This window comes from Thamnophis elegans, chromosome 2 (genome assembly GCF_009769535.1).
Source record: "Thamnophis elegans isolate rThaEle1 chromosome 2, rThaEle1.pri, whole genome shotgun sequence".
NCBI lineage: Eukaryota > Metazoa > Chordata > Lepidosauria > Squamata > Colubridae > Thamnophis > Thamnophis elegans.
Window position 1 is genome coordinate 46,599,949 of NC_045542.1, and position 23,812 is coordinate 46,623,760.

The 23,812-nt window shown below is 42.0% G+C and overlaps 1 protein-coding gene across 1 annotated transcript; it reads right to left on the bottom strand.

The window, feature by feature from the left end:
- Positions 1-1,149: 1,149 nt before the first annotated feature.
- Positions 1,150-1,758, bottom strand: LOC116523906 (RAD51-associated protein 1-like). Its single transcript, XM_032238999.1, has one exon. It carries the CDS (start codon positions 1,756-1,758, stop codon positions 1,150-1,152), a length of 609 nt encoding a protein of 202 aa, XP_032094890.1.
- Positions 1,759-23,812: the final 22,054 nt, after the last annotated feature.

Sequence of the window (23,812 nt, forward strand, 5' to 3'; positions counted from 1 at the left end):
AGTCAATTCCACTAAATGAGAATGAGACTTAGATGTAAAAATATACATATGAGAGCCTTATGGGAAATTTATGTAAATAATAATTGTGCAATTCTGAATGCCAAGTAGAACTGATTAAATTTTGACTACTACAGAGAGAAAACTGGTTTGGTGTAGTGGTTAAAAGATCAGGCTGAAAACCAGGAGACCAGGAATTTTTGTCTTGTTTTAGACATGAAACCAGCTGGCTGACCTTGTGGCAGTCACTTTCGCTTAGACTCCAGGAAGAAGAAGACAACACCTTACCAGGAGTGGGTTCCGGCAGGCACTACTGCGGTTTGTTTGTGGGCGCACTGCGCACAATTGATGTGCACTGCACATGCATACAAAGTGCAATAAAATTGTTCTGTACATGCTCTGAAGCAAAAAACAAGATAGTGGCACCCATGGTGCCACTCATAGAACTGGTTCAGGGGCATAGCTGGCCTGGGTTGCTGCCAGTTCCAGCGACCCAGGCCACCAAATCACTACAGTTCCACCAAACCAGTCTGAACTAGTAGGAACCCACCACTGCACCTTACCACTTAGAAAAATCTTGCTAAGAACACTGCAGGCGTTAGTTCAAGGAGTCGCTAGAAATCAGCACTGCCTTACAGGGATAGCTCCCCACAAAATTATAAAGAGGTCTTCTGTATTGATGTATTATTCCATGGGTCCAATTTTATAACAAAATGCAAGCTATCTTTTGGGACTGACATTTTAGGTTGAGTCTCTGAATTGGTGGGTGACACAGGACAAGTGTGGAGGACAAGTGTGTCATCCTATACTTTGGAACATCTTGCAGCTGGAGGTGAGATCCAACCCCATCCTTTTGGACTTCCAGAAGGCCCTTAAAACTTGGCTCTGCTGGTTGGCTTAGGATCACTCTACAATGGAGGTAGTTGGTGGCGTAATAGTGAAGATCCCACCTCTTTCCCATTCAGGCTCTTGGGTCTTGTTTTTTAATCTAATTCTTGTTCATTTTAATGTTTTTTATGTTTATGGTTTTATGTGTTCCAAGCCACTCACAGTCACTTTGCATAGTGAGATGAATGGCATATAAAAGTTTTTATTATTTATTCAAATCCTGGAGACTCTGAACAAAGATGATATGATCTTGGGATACATACTCTACATGTACCGTGAAGTGAAGATGTAATTTAAAGTGAATGAAAACATGAACATGTATCTTCTTAGGTACCGGCACAAGATGGGTTCAGAGGTTCGTCTGGAGAGGCCAAGGCAGAGACCATGAACTGGTGATCTAACCGGAGCTCTTCCCACCAGGCTGGTTTTGCTTCCAGATGCACCTGGGGGCGTCCAGCTGGGTTTCTTCGGCACCGAAGGGCTTGAGGTCTTCAAAGGCTTCCCAATGCATTCCGAAGAATCTAATTCAATCTCCAAAGGTGGCTGAGAGTTTTCCTGATTGGCAGATACGTTTTCATCATTGTCCGTTTCTGATGTGCATAATACAGCTTCCTGTTTGAAATCCTCTACAGCTGCCTTAGGGTCAGCATGGTCATCTTTCTTCTGAATTTTATCTTTGTTTCCCAAATATTCATTCAATGACAGGGCTAAGGTAACTTCCAAATCTCTCTGGAAAAGTTTCTCACCAAGGGGAACTCTCTTCCCGGCGGGGCGAGCCTTCTTGGGCGGCGCGGCGAAGTCCTCATCCTCATCACTCTCCTGGAACGGGTCCGCCCTCCCGCTCCGGCTGCTCTGGCCACTCTTTTGCGCCATAGCCACCGCTGCCAGAAACGGAAGTGCGGGGGCGGACCATGTTAATATTTTTTAACATAGTGTAAAAACCAATGTGTATTGTTGGTCTTCGACCGTAATAAAGATTTTACTTACTGAACATGTATCTCAGAAAGTATGAATCTGTGTCATTTAGATTGTTATAGATGTGTACAAAATTAGGAAATCATAGACTAGTTATATTATACTCCAAATTATTATGGAAGAACCATGGTGAGTTTGGGGGGAAAGGAATACTTTCTCAATGGATATGATCTGGGGGTGGGGAAAATATTCTGCTAGATTCTCCATGAATAGATAGGTAGGAATAAGATGAACAAAGATGGGACAACAAAGTATGAGTCCTGTATGAAAGGTATTCGGAGATAAATCAATCTCAGAGTGAGTGGAACATAGGTATATAAAAAAGAGAAGATAATGAACTGTTTGGAATAGAATAAAGGATTTTTTAAATATACTTTAGATTAGTGGTCTCCAACCTTGGCAACTTTAAGACTTGTGGACTTCAACTCCCTCTCAGAATTGAAGTCCACAGGTCTTAAAGTTGCCAAGGTTGGAGACCACTTCTTTAGAAGACCTCAGAAGACAATACCTGTAGTGACAAGGAGGAATACAGAGAGGACCATGAAATCAAAATAAAAGCCCCACCTCATCCTACCTGCATTTAGTTTCACTTTTACTGCTGCCATTACCATCTGGCTTGGGGAGAGCCCTACTCAAAAATGCAGGTGGTGAAAATAAAATGATAAGAGAAAAAGGCGGCTGATGGGGGGAAATGCACCAAACATAAAGTTTGCAGCAAAATCAGAATAATACTGTATGTAGAGCAGTGGTGGGTTTCAAAATTTTTAGAACTTCTTCTGTAGGTGTGGCCTGCTTTGTGGGAGTGGCTTGCCAGCCATGTGACTGAGTGGGCGTGGTCAACTTGTAAAATGTGGTGAAACTCACTTAACAATGCTCTTGCTTAGCAACCAAAATGTTGGCTTAGAAACTCTGGCATTTGAAGCACGCAAGTCTTAAAGCTATCAAGTTACAAGACCCTTGCACCCCTAACCCTTTAGGGAAAAAAACCCCAGGGGTGTTCAAACTTGACAGCTTTAAGACTTGTGGATTTCAACTCCCAGAATTCCTCCTCTCGCTCTTCATCTTGATGATGTGCGGACGGTGGGGGAGACCTGGAACCGGTTCTAAACAGCACTGTAGATTTGTGGAACCTCTTTTATAAAAGAGATTAGAACTGACAGGAACCCATCCCTGATGTAGAAAGATAAAAATGTTTATACAGAAAAAAACTAGAGTTGCAAACAACGGAGTCAAATGAAGCAGGGAACAATTGAGATTAAAAGAGGCAGAGAAACTGCAAAGCAACCTTGAGGGGAGAAATCATTCAGAAGTGCTTAAAGATGGCTAAACAATGAGCTTCTGGCAGAGTGAATGGAAATAATAGTAAGAGTTATGAAATTATCTGGAGTAAAACTAAAATTAAGAAATACTGGAAGTATTTTAAAGATATATATGAAAATTCTAGTGACATATTGAAGAATAGACGTGATAGAAATGTTGTAGATATTATTTTACAGGAAAAATTGATGAAAAGGAAATAATAAATGTAAGAATGTTGAAAAAATGATAAGGCTACAGGTGTAAGTGGTTGTGAGAACAATTAAAATATGATTATGGTGTGCTTATGAAACTGTGGTTTTTTAATACCTGTATGAGGACTGCATTAGTGAGGATAAATAGAATGCTTACTGAATAAAATTATCTATTTTATTGATTTGGTTGTTTGTTACATTTAAGGAAAAATAGATAAGAAATACTTATGATGGCATTAAAGGTATATTGGGTGAGGACATAAATATATGTGCATCTTTATGCAGATTATGCCAGTGCAAATAACATAATTATGTAAATGTTAGATTTTATAATTTGAATAATGAATCTATAAATTAACAAAGATAAAGTAGTTTTGTTTGATAGAGAAACTAAATGAATGATTGCAAGTTATTCACAAAAGCTGAAAAATTAAAGGAAATAGATGAATCTGCGTATCTTGTTGAAATGTTTCTAAATATAGGGAAATATGGGGAATGGAGATGTTTAAATATTTGCAAAAGCTGGTAGATATATGATATATTGTGACAGACGAATGTTTGTCTAAAAAAATGAAACGTAACTGTATAAAAGTGCTTTTGCCTACTTTTTTTAAAGTGAAAATGAGAGTTAGGCATGGCAGAAAAAATGTAAAAGAACATTGAATGTAATGGGAATGGATGACTTTATGGAGTGTTGTGTGTAATAAAATGAGAATGGATAGGATCAAGCATAAATGGGTGCTCGAAGAATGTGGATTGAATATAAAATGAGTAAACAGCGTGAAAAGAAGTGTTTTGGAGTAATTTGGTCTTGCAGAGAAAATGAACATGGATTAACTGTAGAAGAAATGTAGGAAAGAAGCACAAATGGGTTATGAGGAAGAAGAAAATCAAGAAAGTTGTGGTTGGACGGAATTGATGAGATCCTTCAAAAAAGAGAGGGGAAAAGTTGAAATAACAAAATGTAGTACAAGAAACACTGAACACAATGAAAGCAACAATAACTTCATAGAAAAAAAAGTATGGAGAATTAAAAAACATTGCTGTAAACTATATTGTTCCTTATTTCATATCTTTGTCTTACTATTTGGAGGTAGGGGTGGCTTTTTCCATGCAATGCTGTATTTACTTTAAAGGGAATCGCATGATGGATACATATGCCCTTACAAAAGAAATAAAGAAAATAAAACCACAAAAAATAAAACAGGAAACATTGGTTTAAATGTCAGCAGCCACAGGTAAACATATTTCACACTGAACGTGTTGTGATATGCTATACACATGATAAGATGAATGCTGCTCCTTTCTAAAGGTCTCACAGCAGCCTTCCTCAATTCTGTGACCTTTGTTGATGTTGGGACGACAATGCTCCAAATGATCAGTCAGTTGATCATGGTTTTTTTTTAAAAGTTTCTTTTTATTTTAATTGAACAAAAACACAAAAAAAGAATCATCCTTCATTACATCTTGTAGAAAGCGTGTCGATTGGTTACAGATAACTTGTGCATTTCTTCCACAGTCATTACTTATAGTTTATATTAGATTATACACTTTAAATCAAAATTCTTTGTATATCTTACTATCAATGTACTACAATTCTCATTTGACTACAGTTATTTGAACATGCTTTTACCTCAAATCATTCATACTTAAAGACACAACCATAATGGTGTCCATTAGCTATTTCAAAAAATCCTCCAATAACATTACACCTTTAACACATCTTTTAAGTAAAAGTCAATTAATAAAGTTTCTAAACCTCCCCCCCTCCCCCCCAACTCACTGTTTAGAATTTATATCCAAATTACTTTTGCCAATACCATAGCATGTATATATTATTAAACAATGTCCATTGACATTTCCTTGTTATTATAATTGGCTAAAAATCATTTACTATTTATGTCCCATTTCCTCTCGTCAGACCCCCCCCCCAAAGAAAAAAACCTTACACCTTTATGACAAGATCTAAATAAAATTTGTTAATAAAATTTATAGGTCTTTTTCCCAAGTCACAATTTGCAATTGATATCCAAATTGCTTTTACTAGTTTGCCAGTACATGTATATATCACTAAGCTGTATCCATTATCATTTCATTATTATTATTATAGTTAATTATTTGTTAACAAATAAACATTTAATAACAATATAAAACAATCTAAGAGTTACTAAATTCCTACTTATTGATCAACAAAATCAACTAATTTTTTATTATCAACTTTCATTGTCAACCTGTATCTTTCCAGTAACAAAACAGTCTTACCTCTCTTACCAATTGTGGTGTCAGTCTTCTTTTTATCTCCTTTATAAGGTTTTTATACACTTCTCTCCGCACTTTGTTGCTTGAAGGATTTCTCAGGTAATCTCGTTGCCCTCCAGCTGCTACTAAAATTAGCTTGTCTTTGGTTGTCAATCTTGCTTCTGAAAAAATTTATCTTCTTAAGTCCATCATCATTACCATTTTTTCTTCTGTATCTTGGAATCTGGGGTAGAGCTCCAATTCGTTGAATTTCCTTTTCCATATTCCCTTCTTTCCACTTTCACCCACATTTGCTCCATTAATAAATTCATCTATTGTCTTGTCTTTATCTTCTATATCTTCATTCTCCCCTTTAATTTTTGGGGCTCCAACCCCATCATCTTTTGTTGTGAGGAAGACTAGTCTTTCCAACTTCTTCTCAATTCTCCCATATATTTCCAATAGATTTTGAATTCCAGCCAAGATATTTTGGAATTTTAAGGTTTCCTCATCTGAATATTGATCCATGTTTCCAAAAAAGAAAAAAGAAAGAAAAAAAAGTCTAGCCACTCTAGCCTTCCAGGCCTCTTTTATTATTTATTTTAGGTTGACTTGAACACAAGTTTTTTTATGCTCTTCAAAGGAAAAGGGTTCTGTTTCCCCCCCTTTCTTTCCCCTGCCAAAATAGTTCTCAAAGGCACCTGTGAAAACAATTCATGCCCTTGGCTCTTTATCAGTTTCTGTAAACAAGTTGCAAACCTTTCAGCTACAAAGCCAGTGAAATCAAAGAAGAAAAGAGAAGATATACATTGTTTCAAAAACTCTAGCCTCTGACCTCCAAGTGGCAGTGTTGCTACTTTTCACTTTATAATATTTAGCTCAGGCTTATAGGAAACAAAGTTCTTTAGATTTCTTTTAATAACAAGTAATAGGAAGAATTGTTAAAATAAGAAGGAAGGTTTTAATCCAGAAGTCAAGAAATAAAGCAACAAAAAGCAGAAGAAAAAAATCAATCCGTTCACTTTAAGAGGAGAAATAAGAAAGCGAGCGCCTCAATCCACAAAGAATAGTTATAAAGAAAAAAAAAGCTTTCCAAAGCAATCCAATATGGATTACTTTCGCCGCTCAATTCTTTTGCTTAAGGATCTAATTTGGCTTTAAAATTTTTTTCTATGGGCAGTCTTTTGCAAAATAGAAAAAATACCTCACCAGTTGGACTCACTTTCTCTTTTCACTTCCTTCCTTCCAGAGCCATCCCAACTTCATCAGCCTGGGGGCTGCCTGTTAACCGCCCACTTGAAGTGCTTCCTTTGGGTTGATCAGAGACTTTGTGATGTCCCTGAGACCAGCAAGCCTTCGTCTTCCTGATCACCATCTCTATGGGATGGTTTAGGTCTCAATGGACCATCCAACGGCAAAAGTGTCAATGGCGGTCTCGGAGTATCAAGACTGCACGTTGTGACATCGCTATGTTGGCTCCTCCTTCCAGCCAGTTGACCATGTTGACTAAGAAGTCTGAGAAATATAGTCCCAAAAGTTTCTACAGAATACCATATTGGGGATGGCTGACTTCAGACGGGAAAGAAGGTGTGGGGGAAAAGGAGACATCAAGGATAAGATAAGAACTAGAAATTAATTAGGTAATTAATTAAAAATAAAAATACAACTTGGGTGGTGACAAAGGGAAGGACTCAGAGGTGGTATTCAGCAGGTTCTGACCAGTTCTGGAGAACCAGTAGCAGAAATTTTGAATAGTTTGGAGAAACAGTAAATGCCATCTCTGACTGGCCCTGCCCACATCTGCCTCCTGAGCCCCAACTGATCAGGAGAGAATGGGGTTTCTACAGTAACCTTCCCCTGGAGTGGAGAGGGAATGGAAATTTTGCAGTATGCTTCCCATGCCCACCAAGCCATGCCCACAGAACCGGTACTAAAAATTTTTGAATCCCACCACTGGAAGAACTGTTAAGATGATGCTTTATTTGGGTATCTACCCCTTCCCCACCCTTGCTCTATCCTATTCTCTTCTTCTCCCAAGTAAATCAAGTTTCTTCTCTCTCTCTCTCCCTCAAGGTTTTTGGCAGTTTTCTCCACTTAGCTTCAGCCTCTACCCTCGATGACTTTTTTTTTGCTAGATCTTTTTTAAAAAAAGAGAATGCAGCAGTTTTAAACCACAATTTACATTTTTAATGAAATCTCATAACTCCGATACTCGAATGTGATGCAATATTGATAACAAGTTCTGCATCCAGCAAGCAGATTGCCCCAGAAAGCTTCTTAAGATCTTATGCAATACGTATAATGAAAATTATTTGCAATAAAAGAATCCAAGTCCCTCTAGCATTGCGAGGATCTGGCTGCAAATGTCAGGCACCAGGGAAGAAAGGGACTTTGGGGAAAGGGACAGACAGGGAGAAAGAGAAACCATCATCGATGTCAATGATCTGGAAGAGGAACTGCAGCAAAATCCAGCAAACTTCAGGCCTGAGATCTTTCCCTGCTGCCTTCCAGAGCAAAAGAGTGGCCATCATAAAGGCACAGAGGTCCTTTTTAAAGTGGCTGTTCTCTTGCAGGGTGCACTATGGCTGAACCATACACCCAAACCTGATTATGCCGCAAGTTCAAAGTCCTTGAGGCTTGCTTACTTTAGTGATTTTTGTTTCCTCCTCCTGAAGACATCAATCCAAAGTCATTATGTCAAACAAGCTATGAATCTGGCTGGCCGCACTGAATTGATAAGAGTTGCAGAAAATTTAAGCTTTAAATTAAAAAAACAATAACCCTGGATTAAAGCTCCAATCCCTAGTGAAATTTCTACAGGAGCTTCTTTTCTTGGCATTTCTATGCCACTTATTTTAGCTCTGAGTTCCTGGCATCTAGGGCAAAAATACACCATAAGCCATTAGAGGTAAAGAACAATAAAAGCAACCCACAACTGTGGAGGAATACAACGAGAAAGAAAAATATATGAAAGAGCTTCAACGAAGGGGGAAAGAATGCACAGACCTTATCCAACTCAGTGCACCCTTGTGAAATTCCTGCAGGAATCTGCATGATTTAATAGGATTGAGAGTCAAGTCATACCGGCTTTTGGAGCACCTTCCATCTCAATTAGTCCACAATTTCTGTGAATTCAGTCTGTCTTGGTTGTCTGAAGCAGGGGTCTCCACCTTGGCAACTTTATGACTTGTGGACTTCATCTCCCAGAATTCTGGGAGTTGAAGTCCACAAGTCGTAAAGTTGCCAAGGTTGGAGACTCCTGTTCTGAAGCATACATACCTGGTCAAAGCTTTGGTAAATCCCCTTGGTAAAGCTACCCAGCACATGAGCAACTAAGATGATTAGGGGACTGGAGGCTAAAACATATGAAGAACGGTTGCAGGAACTGGGCATGTCTAGTTTAATAAAAAGAAGGACCAGGGGAGACATAATGATAGTGTTCCAATATCTTGGGGGCTGCCACAAAGAAGAGGGAGTCAAACTATTCTCCAAGGCACCCGAGGGTAGAACAAGAAGCAATGGGCGGAAACTAATCAAGGAGAGAAGTAACCTAGAACTAAGGAAAACGTTTCTGACAGAACAATTAATTAGTGGAACAACTTGCCTCAGGAAGTTGGAAATGCTCCAACACTGGAAGTTTTTAAGAAGAGATTAGATCACCATTTCTGAAATGGTGTAGGGTTTTCTGCCTAAGCAGGGGATTGGACTAGAAGACCTCCAAGGTCCCTTCCAACTCCGTTATTCTATTCTATGGGGGAGGGGTTCTCTGATATGTGTCATTGGCTGCTTAACAAAGACGCTAGAACTGTGTCCACCAGAAACAGTTTTGGAAAAGGAGAACTATTACAATAAGAAGAAAAAGGCTAACCTTCCAATTTAGCATCTAAAAAAAAAAAGGGTATCGCGCTTTGAATATGAAAATACTGTGCTTGAAGAAAAGTAGAGAGGGGAAGAGGGAGAGGAGACTCGAGCAGTTTTGGAAGCATCTTCAAGTCCCAGATGGCCTGCTGAGAAATGAAAGGTAGGGCGCTGATCTATCTGCCAGAGCATCTCCACTGATAATCAACTGTACACACACAATGGGTCTCTAGCGATCTCACTCCTGCGAGTTATTTTGGAGTGCACTGCATTTCTGAAGTCCTTCACTAATTAGAGGACAGGAGTCTATTTAAACAGCAAATACTGTCAATACCAAGTCATGCGACCGATTTAGAAAAAAGAAATAAATTTCTGCACCAGAAAAAAGAAGAGGGGGCAGCTGCTTCAAGTTCACCTTCGCGGAGTTGAAATTTGTTCCACGGGAATGGCGTGGAATTCCCCTGAACAAGGGTGGGGTGGGGGTGTGAGTTTTTAAAAAGTTTTGACCTGTGTACATTGGAACAATGGACACTAGACCCTGAATATTGATGAAGCCGTCCTTCTCACTTTCTGTGCAAAATAGCTTTTCCTGCTTTGCTGTCAGTCAGGTATTTGGCCTTGCAGCAAGTAGCTGAGTTCAGGGTTGAAATAAATATAACACCGAGTGAGCCTTTCAATAACACTTTCTGAAGGTCAACGTGTCCGGCTACAATCGCTCAGCAAGGCAGGCCAGGTTTGGAAAATCTGGCTGAGAAGCAGCGACCTTCCTAAGACGACCTACTGTGTTTATTGCTAAGATGTTTTATTCTTGTCTTTCTCTCTCTTTTTTTATTGTTGGACACCCTGAGTTTGTTTTTATTAGAAAGGAGATGTAATAATTGGCCAAATAAATACATAGATCTGAAATCGCTGTTATTGATTTAGACATCTGACATGATCAAAATGATTAAAACAAAGAGGGAAAATCAAATTCCAAAATCAACGTGAAAGCAGTCTAATTAAAAATCAAGAGATTGATAATAAAATCATCATTAAAGTAATTCTGACTAATGATGTATGTCTTTGTAAGAGAGAGAGAGAGAAAACGAGAACGAGAATGAGAGAACGAGAACAGGAACCCAGTACAGACAACCGCTTGTTCGAACTGACAGCAGCACTGAACAAGTGGTAGTTACGACTGTTCATCCTACTTATAGCAATAGCAATAGCAGTTAGACTTATATACCGCTTCCTAGGGCTTTCAGCCCTCTCTAAGCGGTTTACAGTCAGCATATCGCCCCCACAGTCTGGGTCCTCATTTCACCCACCTCGGAAGGATGGAAGGCTGAGTCAACCTTGAGCCGGTGAGATTAGAACCGCTGAACTGCAGATAACAGTCAGCTGAAATGGCCTGCAGTACTGCACCCTAACCACTGCACCACCTCTGCTATCAGAGCATCCCTGTGGTCATACAATCATCATTTATGATCTTCTTTCCTGGCTTCCTGCAAGCAAAGTCAATGGGGTAGCCAGCTGAAGGTTGCAAATGGTGACCATGTGTTGTCCTCACTTAATGACCCACTATGATTTGCTTAACAACAGCAACCAGGAATTTACATCACTAAGTGGTTCAGTCCAGATAAGCTGCCTGGGAAAGCCGAGGGAAATAATCAAAACCATAAAAAAGTGAAAGTTAGAATATTTTGGACATGTGATGCGACACCCAGAAAAATACGTTATACTTCACTTAATCCTCCAAGGAAATATTGAAGGCAAACAAGGTCCAGGCAGAAGAAGAACATCATGGCTTCAAAATCTAAGGAACCGGTTTGGACAAAATTCAGCAGCACTTTTACATCTGGCTGTTGATAAAAATAGGATTGCCAACATGATTGCCGACATCCGATGATGGATACGGCACAGGAAGAAGAAGAAGTGGTCTAGTGACCATCTCACCAAGCAATAGAAATTCCACTCCCAATTGCCATTGTTAAGTTAGGACTACTTTACAGTATGTAAGGAAGTATTTATTATAGTTCGGTTAACAACAGACAAGAAGGAACTTTCCAAATAACTAATCAACAGATGTTTACAAACGGAGTACTTGTTCTTCCTGCATACCTGCTATCTACAGAGTTTTATAGCAAGAGATGCAATTCCCTCCAGCAGCCAGTTCCTAGGCGACATAAAGCTTTTAGGATTTAAACAAAACCTTACATTGAGCCCCCAGATCAATTGACAATCAAATGAGTTTTTCAAAATGTCCATCATATGACCCTGATATTGTGAATCAATTAGTAGCTAGCTGTTGAATTTTCCACCAGCTGAAGTGTCCAGACACTTTTATAAGGTTGCCCCAGGTAGATAGCTATTGCGGTAGCCTAGTCAATGCATGGATAACTGTTGCCAACTTTGGTTGACTGACAAATGGTTATAAACTGATGCAATAATCATAACCAAATAATCAATAATCAAAACCACTAATGAGAAGAAATGACTCACTAGAGAAGAGCCTAATGCTGGGAAAGACTAAGGGCAAAAGAAGAAAGGGATGACAGAGAATGAGGTGGCTGGATGGAGTCACCGAAGCAGTCGGTGTGAGCTTAAATGAACTTCAGAGGATGGTAGAGGACAGGAAGGCCTGGAGGAATGTTGTCCATGGGGTCACAATGGGTTGGACACGACTTCACAACTAACAACAAATAATCATGTGTGTAAGCCCACTCTTTGGCCTGACTGCTCTCTGCAAATCCAGAAACAGATGGATTTCTTGGCTTATAGGTCACGCTGTCAGAGATTCCTTTCCACCAGTTCTCAGCTTTTATTGTTTACACTGAGTACCATTTATATTAGATTTTCTTTTCCAGATAGAAGGCCTCATCCAACGGTCTCCTATGTGTTCAACAGCCAATTCTCCTTATGAATGAACCATTTACAAATCCTACTCTTATACATCCCTCTCTTATCCACAATCCATTTCTTTCCACTAATCTTCACAATGAAAGGAGGAGAATGACTCCAAATGAGATCAATTGCAGCTGGCTCATCTGAACTATAAAGAAAAGCCAGCTGGAATCCTGTTCCCTTTTGTTTTAAATACAGGGAGAATTATTTAGAAGCCCCTTCTTTTTTCTACACTGTTCAAATTCTTTAAAATAATTTCTTATAGGTAAAGGTTCCCCTTGCACATATGTGCTAGTTGTTCCCAACTCTAGGGGCCAGTGCTCATCTCCATTTCAAAGCTGAAGAACCAGCGCAGTGGTGAAATTCATTTTTTTAAACTACCAGTTCTGTGGGCGTTGTGTGGCTTGGTGGGCATGGCAGGGGAAGGATACTGCAAAATCTCCATCCCCACCCTACTCTGGGGCCAGCCAGAGGTGGCAATTGCTGATTCCCAGAACTACTCAAAAATTCCGCTACTGGTTGTCTGAACTACACAAAATTTCTGCTACTGGTTTTCCACAACCTATCAGAACCTGCTGGATTTCACCCTTGAACCAGCACTGTCTGAAGACGTCTCCATGGTCATGTGGTCAGCAAGACTCAACGCTGAAGGTGCATGGAAAGCTGTTATCTTCCCACTAAAGGTGGTTCCTATTTTTCTACTTGCATTTTTATGTGCTTTTGAACTGCTAGTTTGGCAGAAGCTGGGACAAGTAATCACTCCGTAATGCTTTCAGCCCTCTCTAAGCGGTTTACAGAGTCAGCAAATTGCCTCCACAATCTGGGTCCTCATTTTACCCACCTCGGAGGGATGGAAGGCTGAATCAACCTTGAGCCGGTGAGGTTTGAACCGCCGAACTGCCGAACTAGCAGTCAGCTGAAGTGGCCTGCAGTTCTGCACTCTACCCACTGCGCCACCTCAGTTCTTCAGGCTATTACTGATAGCCTGAACAGAAGTTTTGCCACTTTGTCTTAAAAGTAAGAGATGAATGTCTAGATGCTCTCCTGTTGCTTGGAATTCCATCTCCTACTCAGCTGACTGGGATTTATCTCCAAAACATTTGCAAAGTATCATCTTGCTACACTTTTATTCTTTCATAAAATTGCTTCAAATACAATTCTTTTTGAGGCAAGATTTCTTCATCAAAACATTGCATCGAATTGCATATTGAGAAAAATATTGCAAAATTTCATGTTGAGAAGAATATTGATAACCTCACCAGTGAAATGCATACAATGTAATTATGCCTGGAAAATTATCCTTTTAATGGCTCAACAAGTTAATGTTGGAGTTAAAGGCGAATATGAAGGTAATTCTCATGATCACAATTGAGCCCAAAATTTTCATTGCTAAACAAGTCAGTTGTTTGGTGAGTTTTGCCCTAATTTTATTACCTTTATTTAGTTGTTAAATGAATCACTGCAGTTATTAAGCTAGTAACACAGTTATTACCGTATATACTCGAGTATAGGCCGACCCGAATATAAGCCGAGACACCTAATTTTACCACAAAAAACTGGAAAAGTTATTGACTCGAGTATAAGCCTAGGGTGGGAAATGCAGCAGCTACCGGTAAATTTCAAAAATAAAAATAGATACCAATAATGTTTTTGAATATTTATTTCAAAGAAAAACAGTAAACTAGCTCTGTAAGTGGAAAAGAAAGTCAATAAAAACAATATGGTATCAACAATAACTTTAAAAGTACAAAAACCTTAGCTCATTCAGCAACCAAGCTAAAACGCAAGAGTTAAAATCCTTCAAAACTCATACAAAGCGCTGTCTTCACTGCCATCCATAGCATTACTAATGCCACATTTCTTGAAGGCGCGTTGCACCATGGGATTTCATAGTATCCTTCCCCTGGAGTGGGGAGGAATTAGGGATTTTGCAGTATCCTACCCCTGGAGTGGGGAGGAAATGTGGATTTCATAGTATCCTTCCCCTGGAGTGGGGAGGAATTGGGGATTTCATAGTATCCTACCCCTGGAGTGGGGAGGGAATGGGGATTTTGCAGTATCCTTCCCCTGGAGTGGGGAGGAATTGGGGATTTCATAGTATCCTTCCCCTGGAATGGGGAGGAATTGGGGATTTCATAGTATCCTTCCCTTGGAGTGGGGAGGAATTGGGGATTTCATAGTATCCTACCCCTGGAGTGGGGAGGGAATGGGGATTTTGCAGTATCCTACCCCTGGAGTGGGGAGGGGAATGGGGATTTCATAGTATCCTACCCCTGGAGTGGGGAGGAATTGGGGATTTCATAGTATCCTTCCCTTGGGAGGGGGAATTGGGGATTTTGCAGTATCCTACCCCTGGAGTGGGGAGGAATTGGGGATTTCACAGTATCCTTCCCTTGGGGGGGGAAGGAATTGGGGATTTTGCAGTATCCTTCCCCTGGAGTGGGGAGGATTTGGGGATTTCATAGTATCCTTCCCCTGGAGTGGGGAGGAATTGGGGATTTTGCAGTATCCTACCCCTGGAGTGGGGAGGAAATATGGATTTCATAGTATCCTTCCCCTGGAGTGGGGAGGAATTGGGGATTTTGCAGTATCCTACTCCTGGAGTGGGGAGGAAATGCGGATTTCATAGTATCCTTCCCCTGGAATGGGGAGGAATTGGGGATTTCATAGTATCCTTCCCCTGGAGTGGGGAGGAAATGTGGATTTCATAGTATCCTTCCCCTGGAGTGGGGAGGAATTGGGGATTTTGCAGTATCCTACCCCTGGAGTGGGGAAGAAATGTGGATTTCATAGTATCCTTCCCCTGGAGTGGGGAGGAATTGGGGATTTCATAGTATCCTTCCTCTGGAGTGGGGAGGGAATGGGGATTTCAAAGCATTTTAAACTATACCTTATAACCTTCCAAATGGAATAATAATAATATAAGAATGGCAAAGAAAAAGAATAATTATGCTTTATATTTTTACTGTCATTTATTATCTTACAGGCAGGCAGGCTAGGAAACGGAATGAACGAGCGTGCAGGCAGGCTAGGAAACGGAATGAACGAGCGTGCAGGCAGGGGAGGAAACGGAATGAACGAGCGGGCAGGCAGGGGAGGAAACGGAATGAACGAGCAGGCAGGCAGGGGAGGAAACGGAATGAACGAGCGGGCAGGCAGACTAGGAAACGGAATGAACGAGCGTGCAGGCAGGGGAGGAAACGGAATGAACGAGCGGGCAGGCAGGCTAGGAAACGGAATGAACGAGCATGCAGGCAGGGGAGGAAACGGAATGAACGAGCGGGCAGGCAGGCTAGGAAACGGAATGAACGAGCGGGCAGGCAGGCTAGGAAACGGAATGAACGAGCGGGCAGGCAGGCTAGGAAACGGAATGAACGAGTGGCCAGGCAGGCTAGGAAACAGGATGAAGGAGCGGGCAGGCAGGGGAGGGAAACGGACTGAATGAGTGGCCAGGCAGGCTAGGAAACGGGATGAACCAGCGTGCAGGCAGGGGAGGAAACGGAATGAACCAGCGTGCAGGCAGGCTAGGAAACGGAATGAACGAGTGGCCAGGCAGGCTAGGAAACAGGATGAAGGAGCGGGCAGGCAGGGGAGGGAAACGGACTGAATGAGTGGCCAGGCAGGCTAGGAAACGGGATGAACCAGCGTGCAGGCAGGGGAGGAAACGGAATGAACCAGCGTGCAGGCAGGCTAGGAAACGGAATGAACGAGTGGCCAGGCAGGCTAGGAAACGGAATGAACGAGCGGGCAGGCAGGCTAGGAAACGGGATGAAGGAGCGTGCAGGCAGGGGAGGAAACGGAATGAATGAGTGGGCGGGCGGGCAGGCGAGGAAACGGGGACGGGCACTGACTCGAGTATAAGCCGAGGCGGCTTTTTTCAGCCCAAAAAGTGGGCTGAAAAACTCGGCTTATACTTGAGTATATACGGTAAGTGCATCTGGTTTCCCCACTGTGCTTGTCAGAAGGTTGCAAAAGATGATCACATGACCCTGGGACACTGCAACCATCATAAATACATGCCAGTTGCCAAGCGTCTGAATTTTGATCACATTGTCAGGGGGATGCTATAAGAGTTGTATAGAAAATGGTCATCACTTGCTTTTTTCAATGCTGTTATAACTTTGAACAGTCACTATATGAATGACTGTAAGGCAAGGACTGTCTATACCCAAAATTATAGAACAATCCCTGTCCCCATGGTTACTGTATCCAGTTGGGATATTTAAAAATTGCATAACAATAATAATAACAATAATCATAATCATCATAATAATAATGCTTTTTTTTGGCAGCTCAAGAACAAACCTTAGCCACAAATTGCATGAAGGCAAAAATTCAACATGTTACCAACAACAGCAAATGTCACCTCTGTAATGAGAAAGATGAGACAGTTGACCACTTGATAAGCGGGTGCAGCAAAATTTCACAAACTGACTACCTACAACGCCATGACCACGTTGCTAAGATCATTCACTGGAAACTGTGCCAAAAGTTTGGATTTCAGTACAGCAAAAACCTCTGGGAACATTAGGTTCAGAAGGTTTTAGAGAATGAGAAAGTCAAGATCTTGTGGGACTTCAGAATTCAGGCACTTGGCCCACAACACATCTGACATAACAATAGTTGAAAAGAAAAAAGTATGGTTCATTGACATTGCAATACCTGGAGATGCATGAATTGAAGATAAACAGCAAGAAAAAATCACAAAGTACCGGGACTTGCAAATTGAGGTTGAGCGACTGTGGAAAAAGAAATCATGTGTTGTCCCAATTGTAATTGGAGCCCTTGGAGCAATACCTAAAGGGCTACCTCACTATTTGAAAATTCTAAATTTACCTGATTTGAACATTCTGACTCTACAAAAAACCACCCTACTTGGAACAACTTATATCCTCTGACATTACCTTAACAGTTCCTAGGTCCTTGGTTAGGACTCGAGCTGTTGAGCTACCAATCAGCCCCAAAGGTTGTGAATCTCACCAAAGATTAACATAATAATAATATGATGAAACAAAGGCAGAATATAAGGAAAAACAGCTGGATGACAGATGAAATGGATGGAAAACCAAAGCTTTGCATGGACAGCACTTGAAAAAACATTGAACGAAAATGTGATAATAACTTGACATGGGCATGGCTTAAGAAGGGAACCATCAAGAAGGAAACAGAAGGTTTAATATTTGCTGCTCAAGAACAACCACTACAAATTAATGCCATGAAAGCAAAGATACAAAAATCCACTGACAATCCACACTGCCAACTTTGCAACGACAAAGTGGAAATGTTTCACATTTAATATTTGACTGCAACAAAATCACACAAACTGATTACAAAGTAAGGCACAACCAATTATGTAATGGTCATTATGTAAAAAATATGACTTACCTGTATCTGAAAAGTCATGGGAACATAAAGTGGAAAAAATTGTTGAAAATGAGAAGGTGAAGATCTTGTGGGACTTTCAAATACAGATGGATCGTCATTTGGAACACAACATGCTAGATATCACAGTTGTCGAAAACTGAAACATACAATTTATTGATATCACTGTATGAGGAGATGCCAGAGTTGAAGAAAAAGAACTGGAAAAAAAATCACGAAATATCACGACTGGCCATCGAAACTATGCGATTATAGATGAAACATGTAACAGTGATACCTATTGTCATCGGGGCACTTTGTACCATGTCCAAGAATTTTACAAATACATAAAAGAAGTTACAGCTTCCTGCTGTAGCGCCAGCGGAACTGCAAAAGACTGCGCTAATTGGAGCAACATGCATCTTAAGAAGATAATTGGTCAATAACTAGGATGCTGATAGCAACCCGTATCAACCATCAGAGCCAGTCAGATATTTGTGATACATTATTAAATGTTCAGTTGACTGAGTTTCATGTTTAATGAATAAAAGTTTGTAATAATAATAATGAAAGGGATAAATGAAGGTACACTCCATAATTAAGAAAAGTTGTTGTGTTGCTATGCCTTTTTTGTCTTCAAGAGAAAACTCTCTGTACTGTGTCACACACAACCAAAAATCATGCTTAATTTAGCTATTGTTTATTGGGTAAATACAAAACACTGATCCAGAATTTTTTGGGGGGTACGTTCAAGTCAGTATTGACTCTTGGCAACTGCCTAGATAGGTCCCTGCAGGTTTCTTGGCAAGATTTCAGGCATAGTTTGCTCTTGCCTCCTTCCTAGGGCTGAAAAAGAAGTCATTGGCCCAAGGTCAGCCATCTGTCTAAGGAGAAATTACATCTCAAGGTCTCCTGGTTTCTAGCCCAATGCTTGAACCATTTCACACTGGGATTCTTTAGTTCCAGAAACTAGCCAATCTCAATAAAAGACAATATCTGTAGCTCAGGATTGAACTGTGGAGTCTCTTCATTACCCAGCCTGGTAACAAAATGCCTGCAAGCAAACAATCAAACTCAGAGAACATCAAGATGTCACAACCATTCTCATTTTACTCTACAATGTTTTGCAAACCCGGTTATTGAGAGAGCAATGAAAGAGTACAAAGAAGAAGTGGGGTGGTGGTGGGGGGGGGGGGAGGCAGAAATTTCAAGCCTGCAAGACACCTAAATACTTCATTGTCTCCAGCCTCCTCTAGTCAGATGCCCTTCAGACATACTGGGACCTCTAGTATTATCAACCATGGTGTTGTTGGTGGGGAATCATGGGAGGCTTCCAAGACTGAAAAAGTGTATTTTATATAAACCAGTTGGGCCTTCAGCATTTTTTTTCTGCTTTTGCTTCTAGCTTGCATCATGCAGGGGAAGACTTCACATTCATACAGTGAAGTCATACATAGCCTATGGAGTGTACAAATAGTGGATTGAAAGAAAAACAAAATTGGAGACACTTGTCACCCTCCACGTCACAGTGTCAGCTCTACATGTATCATTGTGAGCGTCTCATTCTGGGACTTGTTTATTTTCTTTGCTATATGAGTCTGAGTCTCTTCTTGCTCAATGTAATACCCAGAAAATGTTCTTCTTCATGGAGCCCTGAGACATGGGTAGGGTTTCTGTGGCTGTCTGCATCGCTAAATTACAACTGTCTCCACTCTTAACGTGCCATGCTGGATAGAGCTGCTAAGAATCGTGGTTCAGTAATATTTGGAAGGTCACAGGCTCTCTCTGTTCCTTCTTTTAAAAATGATACATATTTCTTAAAGTATCAATATAATTCAATACATTCAATTTTTGCAGCTACTCAGATTGTTGGATGAGCAGGCATAAAAACAGCCAGGGAAGAGATTGAAGCCTGGGAAACAGGCCCTTTGTCAGTCACAGGAGTGCTGATTTACCATTAGCTTATCAAGTATTTAGAAGGTGAGGGATTGGTAACACAAGGAAACAACATCCAATGACTTAACAGCCAGCTATCAACACCCCAATCAGCAACTAAAAAACTACACACAAGATACCATATAAATACCACACACAGAATAGCCCAAAGCACACACTCTGCTAAGAGAGAAGTTCCCTGAAGATGGACTCCAGCATGAGTCTGAAAGCTCAGAAGACTAAACCTCTGGTTCCGGTGACTGACCCAGATTAGATCCTGCAACATTATCCTGGGACACATATATTTGCCTTCATTTGTGTCAACATAATGTCATCCATAAATCTGTTCTTGGTAGCAAAAGGAATTTTTGCTGCCTTGAGATATTGATTCTTTTCTATATGAACAAGCAAATTGTAGCTTCTTCATATTGAAATGAATTATTTCTATATGAACTAATTATATACAAGTATTATCTTGAGTTAATGTGCTTGAGGGAAATGCATAATACGTAATTCATCCTCATGCAGGTCAAAGAGATACACTCCTTTGTTTCTGCTCTAAGAACCCCTGAATTTGTCAACAACCCTGGATTCCTTGAGTGTTTCATCCTTTAATCTCATGTTCTTTACTGGGCAGCTTCCAGATGCAGCCTTTGATTACTTGTCCCGAAGGTGCTTTTTCAAGAGGCAACTGGACTTCCTTGTTTTTCTTTGAAGATGTTTCACTTCCCATCCAAGAAACTTCTTCAGCCCTAACTGGGGGGTGGGGGAATGGAAGGATTTATACTCCTTGCAGACACCTGGTCATTTGCATTTGTTTAGTGAATTGAGGCCACCTAGAGGGAGGTTTATCTGTGTCATCAGGGTCACCTGAGAGGACAAAAGAGTGTGGAGCCTTCTTGGAACTGCTGAAAGGACTGTGTTGTAGACTGGAGATAGATGATGTCATATCCCTTCCCTTCTGTTGAGAGAGGGCTGTTCGATTTTGACATAAATGCCCTCTTCAACCACTCTTTCAAACCAGTGGCCCTCTCTGTGCAAAATGTGGACTTTGTCTTCAAAAGAGTGCCCTTTGGTGTGTTTTTTTAAATGCAGATGGACTGCTGAATCTTTTTCCTGATGGGTTTGTTCTCTTACGTTAGGCCATGTGTTTATGAAGTGGTTAGTTTTGTTTCCCCTATGTACAGATCTGCACACGGTCTTTGGTTACCTGTTACTTCTAGAGTTATAGCCCAACTATCTAAAGAGCACCAATTGAAGAAAGGCTGATGTAAACAAGGAGCAATTTGCCTTCTCCCCAAATAGCAGTAGTTCTTTTCCATGAATACGTGTGGATTCCTACCAGTTACATTTACCGTCTGTGTATGCATCAGCCTGAAACACCATCAGAGTCTCCTTCATTTGTCCCTGGGTGCCTTGCAGAGTGTAACATCCTCTTCCAGATTGTTAAGACAATGAATCACAGGCAGGGAGAGAGCTCCAAGAGAGCACTAGGACCTGCTGGCTCCTGGCCCAGAACATGTGCATTTGGAGGGAGGGACGGTTCCGTTTCCTGCTTCCTGGCTTTGCAGCTCCCTCGATGACAGCTTTTGCTGCTGCCGGTATTGTCTCCCCTCATCAGGGGCGCCAGTTTCAGCTCCCTCTTAAGAGGTGCTCAGCGAAGCCACTCCTGGTTAGTGCCTAAGGCTGGCACTCTTCTTTAGAAGGATGTGGCACTTTTCCTTGGCATTCCCTTAAGGAACCAAACAGACATTAATGGCAGGAAACACCCCAACCTTGAGATGAGTTGCTACATTTGGATCTAAAGTTTTCAAAACAGGAGAAAAGTACTGCAAGGGAATGGGAAGAACACTGCCTGCAGAGAGAGAGAGGGAAACAACAGGGAAAAGAGAAGAAAGCACAACTTTCCAAGGTTGAATGGGAAGGGAGTCCACCAAGAATTCATTGCTGGCCTGAGGATCCAGCTCAGCAGTTCCTATATTTTCTGAATGAGGTCAGGTAGAGCACTGCACAAGTACTGAAATATTCAAGAAGCCTTTCTCAATCCCTATCCTTGAGCGTTTGCATAATTTACCCATTCCGCATCTTTCTGTCCCTTCTTTCACAAGCATAGATGAGATGAAGAATGAATGATGGAAAGCCCATCAACAGGGGTGTCTAAAGCAGACAAACCATTAAGCAGACTGAGCACATGCTTAGGGCACCAGGCCAAAGGGGGAACCACAAAGTTGAGAAAGAAAAAAAAAACCAATGAAGATTTGTAGAGTATGTACAAAGGAAGGGGGGCAACAAGATTTGTCAGTGCTTAGGGCATCAGTGAGCCTTAATCTTCCACTGCCCAACAGAAATTAAATTGTGTTTTTTCAGATGAAGCTCTGGATGCAAGAAATGACTCTAGACCATGGATGGGGCGGGGGTGGGATGGGGTGGCAACAATGGCCCCTTTTCTGAGTATGGATGGCTAAGGAATTCTGGGAATTGAAGTCCACAGGTCCTAAAGGCGGCATCTTAGCTCATGCCTGCTCTAGGCTGTCTTGTCATTTTCTGCTCTGCTCATTCAAATCCACTGAAAAATTTCCAAGGAGAGAATGGATTTGAGACACACTTTTGCCCATTGCCAGTGAAAAAGTGGGGCTACATAAATCCAGGCAACCATTAGATCAGGGGTGAAATTCAGCAGTTTCTGATAGGTTCTGGAGAACTGGTAGTGGAAATTTTGAGTAGTTCGGAGAACTGGCAAATACCACCTCTGGCTGGCCCCAGAGTGGGGAGGCAATGGGGATTTTGCAGTAACCTCCCCTTGCCACACGCACCAATCCACGCCCACAGAACCGGTAGTAAAAAATTGATTTCTACCACTGTGTTCGATGGCAGCCAAGAAATTTAGAAACGCTGCTGCTGTTTCACAAGCACATGTTTGCAGCACTGATTTGGTTGCTCTGGGAAAAGAGAAAGAGGAGGGAGAGAGGGAGGAGAAACTATGTAGGACAGACTGGAGTCCTCTATTCCTAGAGAGTGACAGGTTGACGATCTCATCTCGGTTAAGATGACCCAGAAGCCCACCCATGCATGAGGTGGGAAGTGGGGGCGGTGGTCTCCTTTTAGCTAACAAAGCCCAAGTAAGTCTAGCTGAGATAGTGACCTACTTTCCCATTCTCATCAACGTAGTAGGACTACTCTGGAGTAGGAGCAGGACAAACCACAAGCCGGATGGGGAAATCAACCCACCCAAGAGATTAACGAGATATTCTCAGGATATTGCTAGCATTATTCGGTGCTGCCAGCGCTCCATTGTAACTGTATCGGGGGACGGTTTAAGGACGGCTGGGGGGGGGGGGATTTCTCTTCTGAGCCCTACTCAGAAACCTTCCGAATCACTATCCTCCCCGCCCTCATCCTCACGACTATAAAAAAACCAAGGGTGTTAAAAAGCACGGTGCTTCTCAATAGCTCGATTCAGAATACATCCCAGAGGAAGATGCTCCGAATCGTGCCTTCAAATCCTAATCCCCGCCCATCCACCCCCCACTCCCCACCCCCACTCCACGCGGTCTCTGTCCGGGTGTTATTCAGAGAGCTTCGCTGTCCCCGCAAGGCGCTCTTCTCCCAGCCCCGCCGTAGGATGTCGCCCCTGGCCGACCAAACGTCGGTCCCCGGCAGAAGAGAAGGAGGACCGTGGCTGGCAGCCTGGAAGAGGAGCCTCGGAGGAGCCTGGAGGCCGTCCGCGCGCGGGAAAGGCGGTCGGGGGCTTCGCCAAGTCAGAAAGACGAGCCGGGCTGATGCCAGGAGGCAAGAGAGCCGAAAACGCTTCCCGCGGGAGAGGGTTACGGGAAAGTTGTTTTCCTAGCAGCAGATCGGCCAGGTTGGAAAGAGCGGGGAAAGGGCGCGGGATGGTTAGTGGCGATGGAGGGAAGAGTCCACACAAACACTCCGTCCTTCTCGTTCCAATAGATGATGCGGACATCCCGCCCTTCTCCGCTCTCCCATTTCCGCTCGGGAAAGGAGAGGGGGGACCCAGCCCGAGGGCAGGAGGGGACGCCGAAGCGCAGCTTTCCACGACCAAACCCAGGCCGGCGCCAACGGAGCCGTACCGCTTTTATCGCAGAGAAGAGCGACCCAAGACCGGGCCCGGGCAACTTTCATTTTGGGCCAAACTGCGCTCCTCG

Coding starts and splice junctions, on each gene's coding strand:
- LOC116523906 (XM_032238999.1), bottom strand. CDS start 1,758: ATGGCGCAAAAGAGTGGCCAGAGCAGCCGGAGCGGGAGGGCGGACCCG.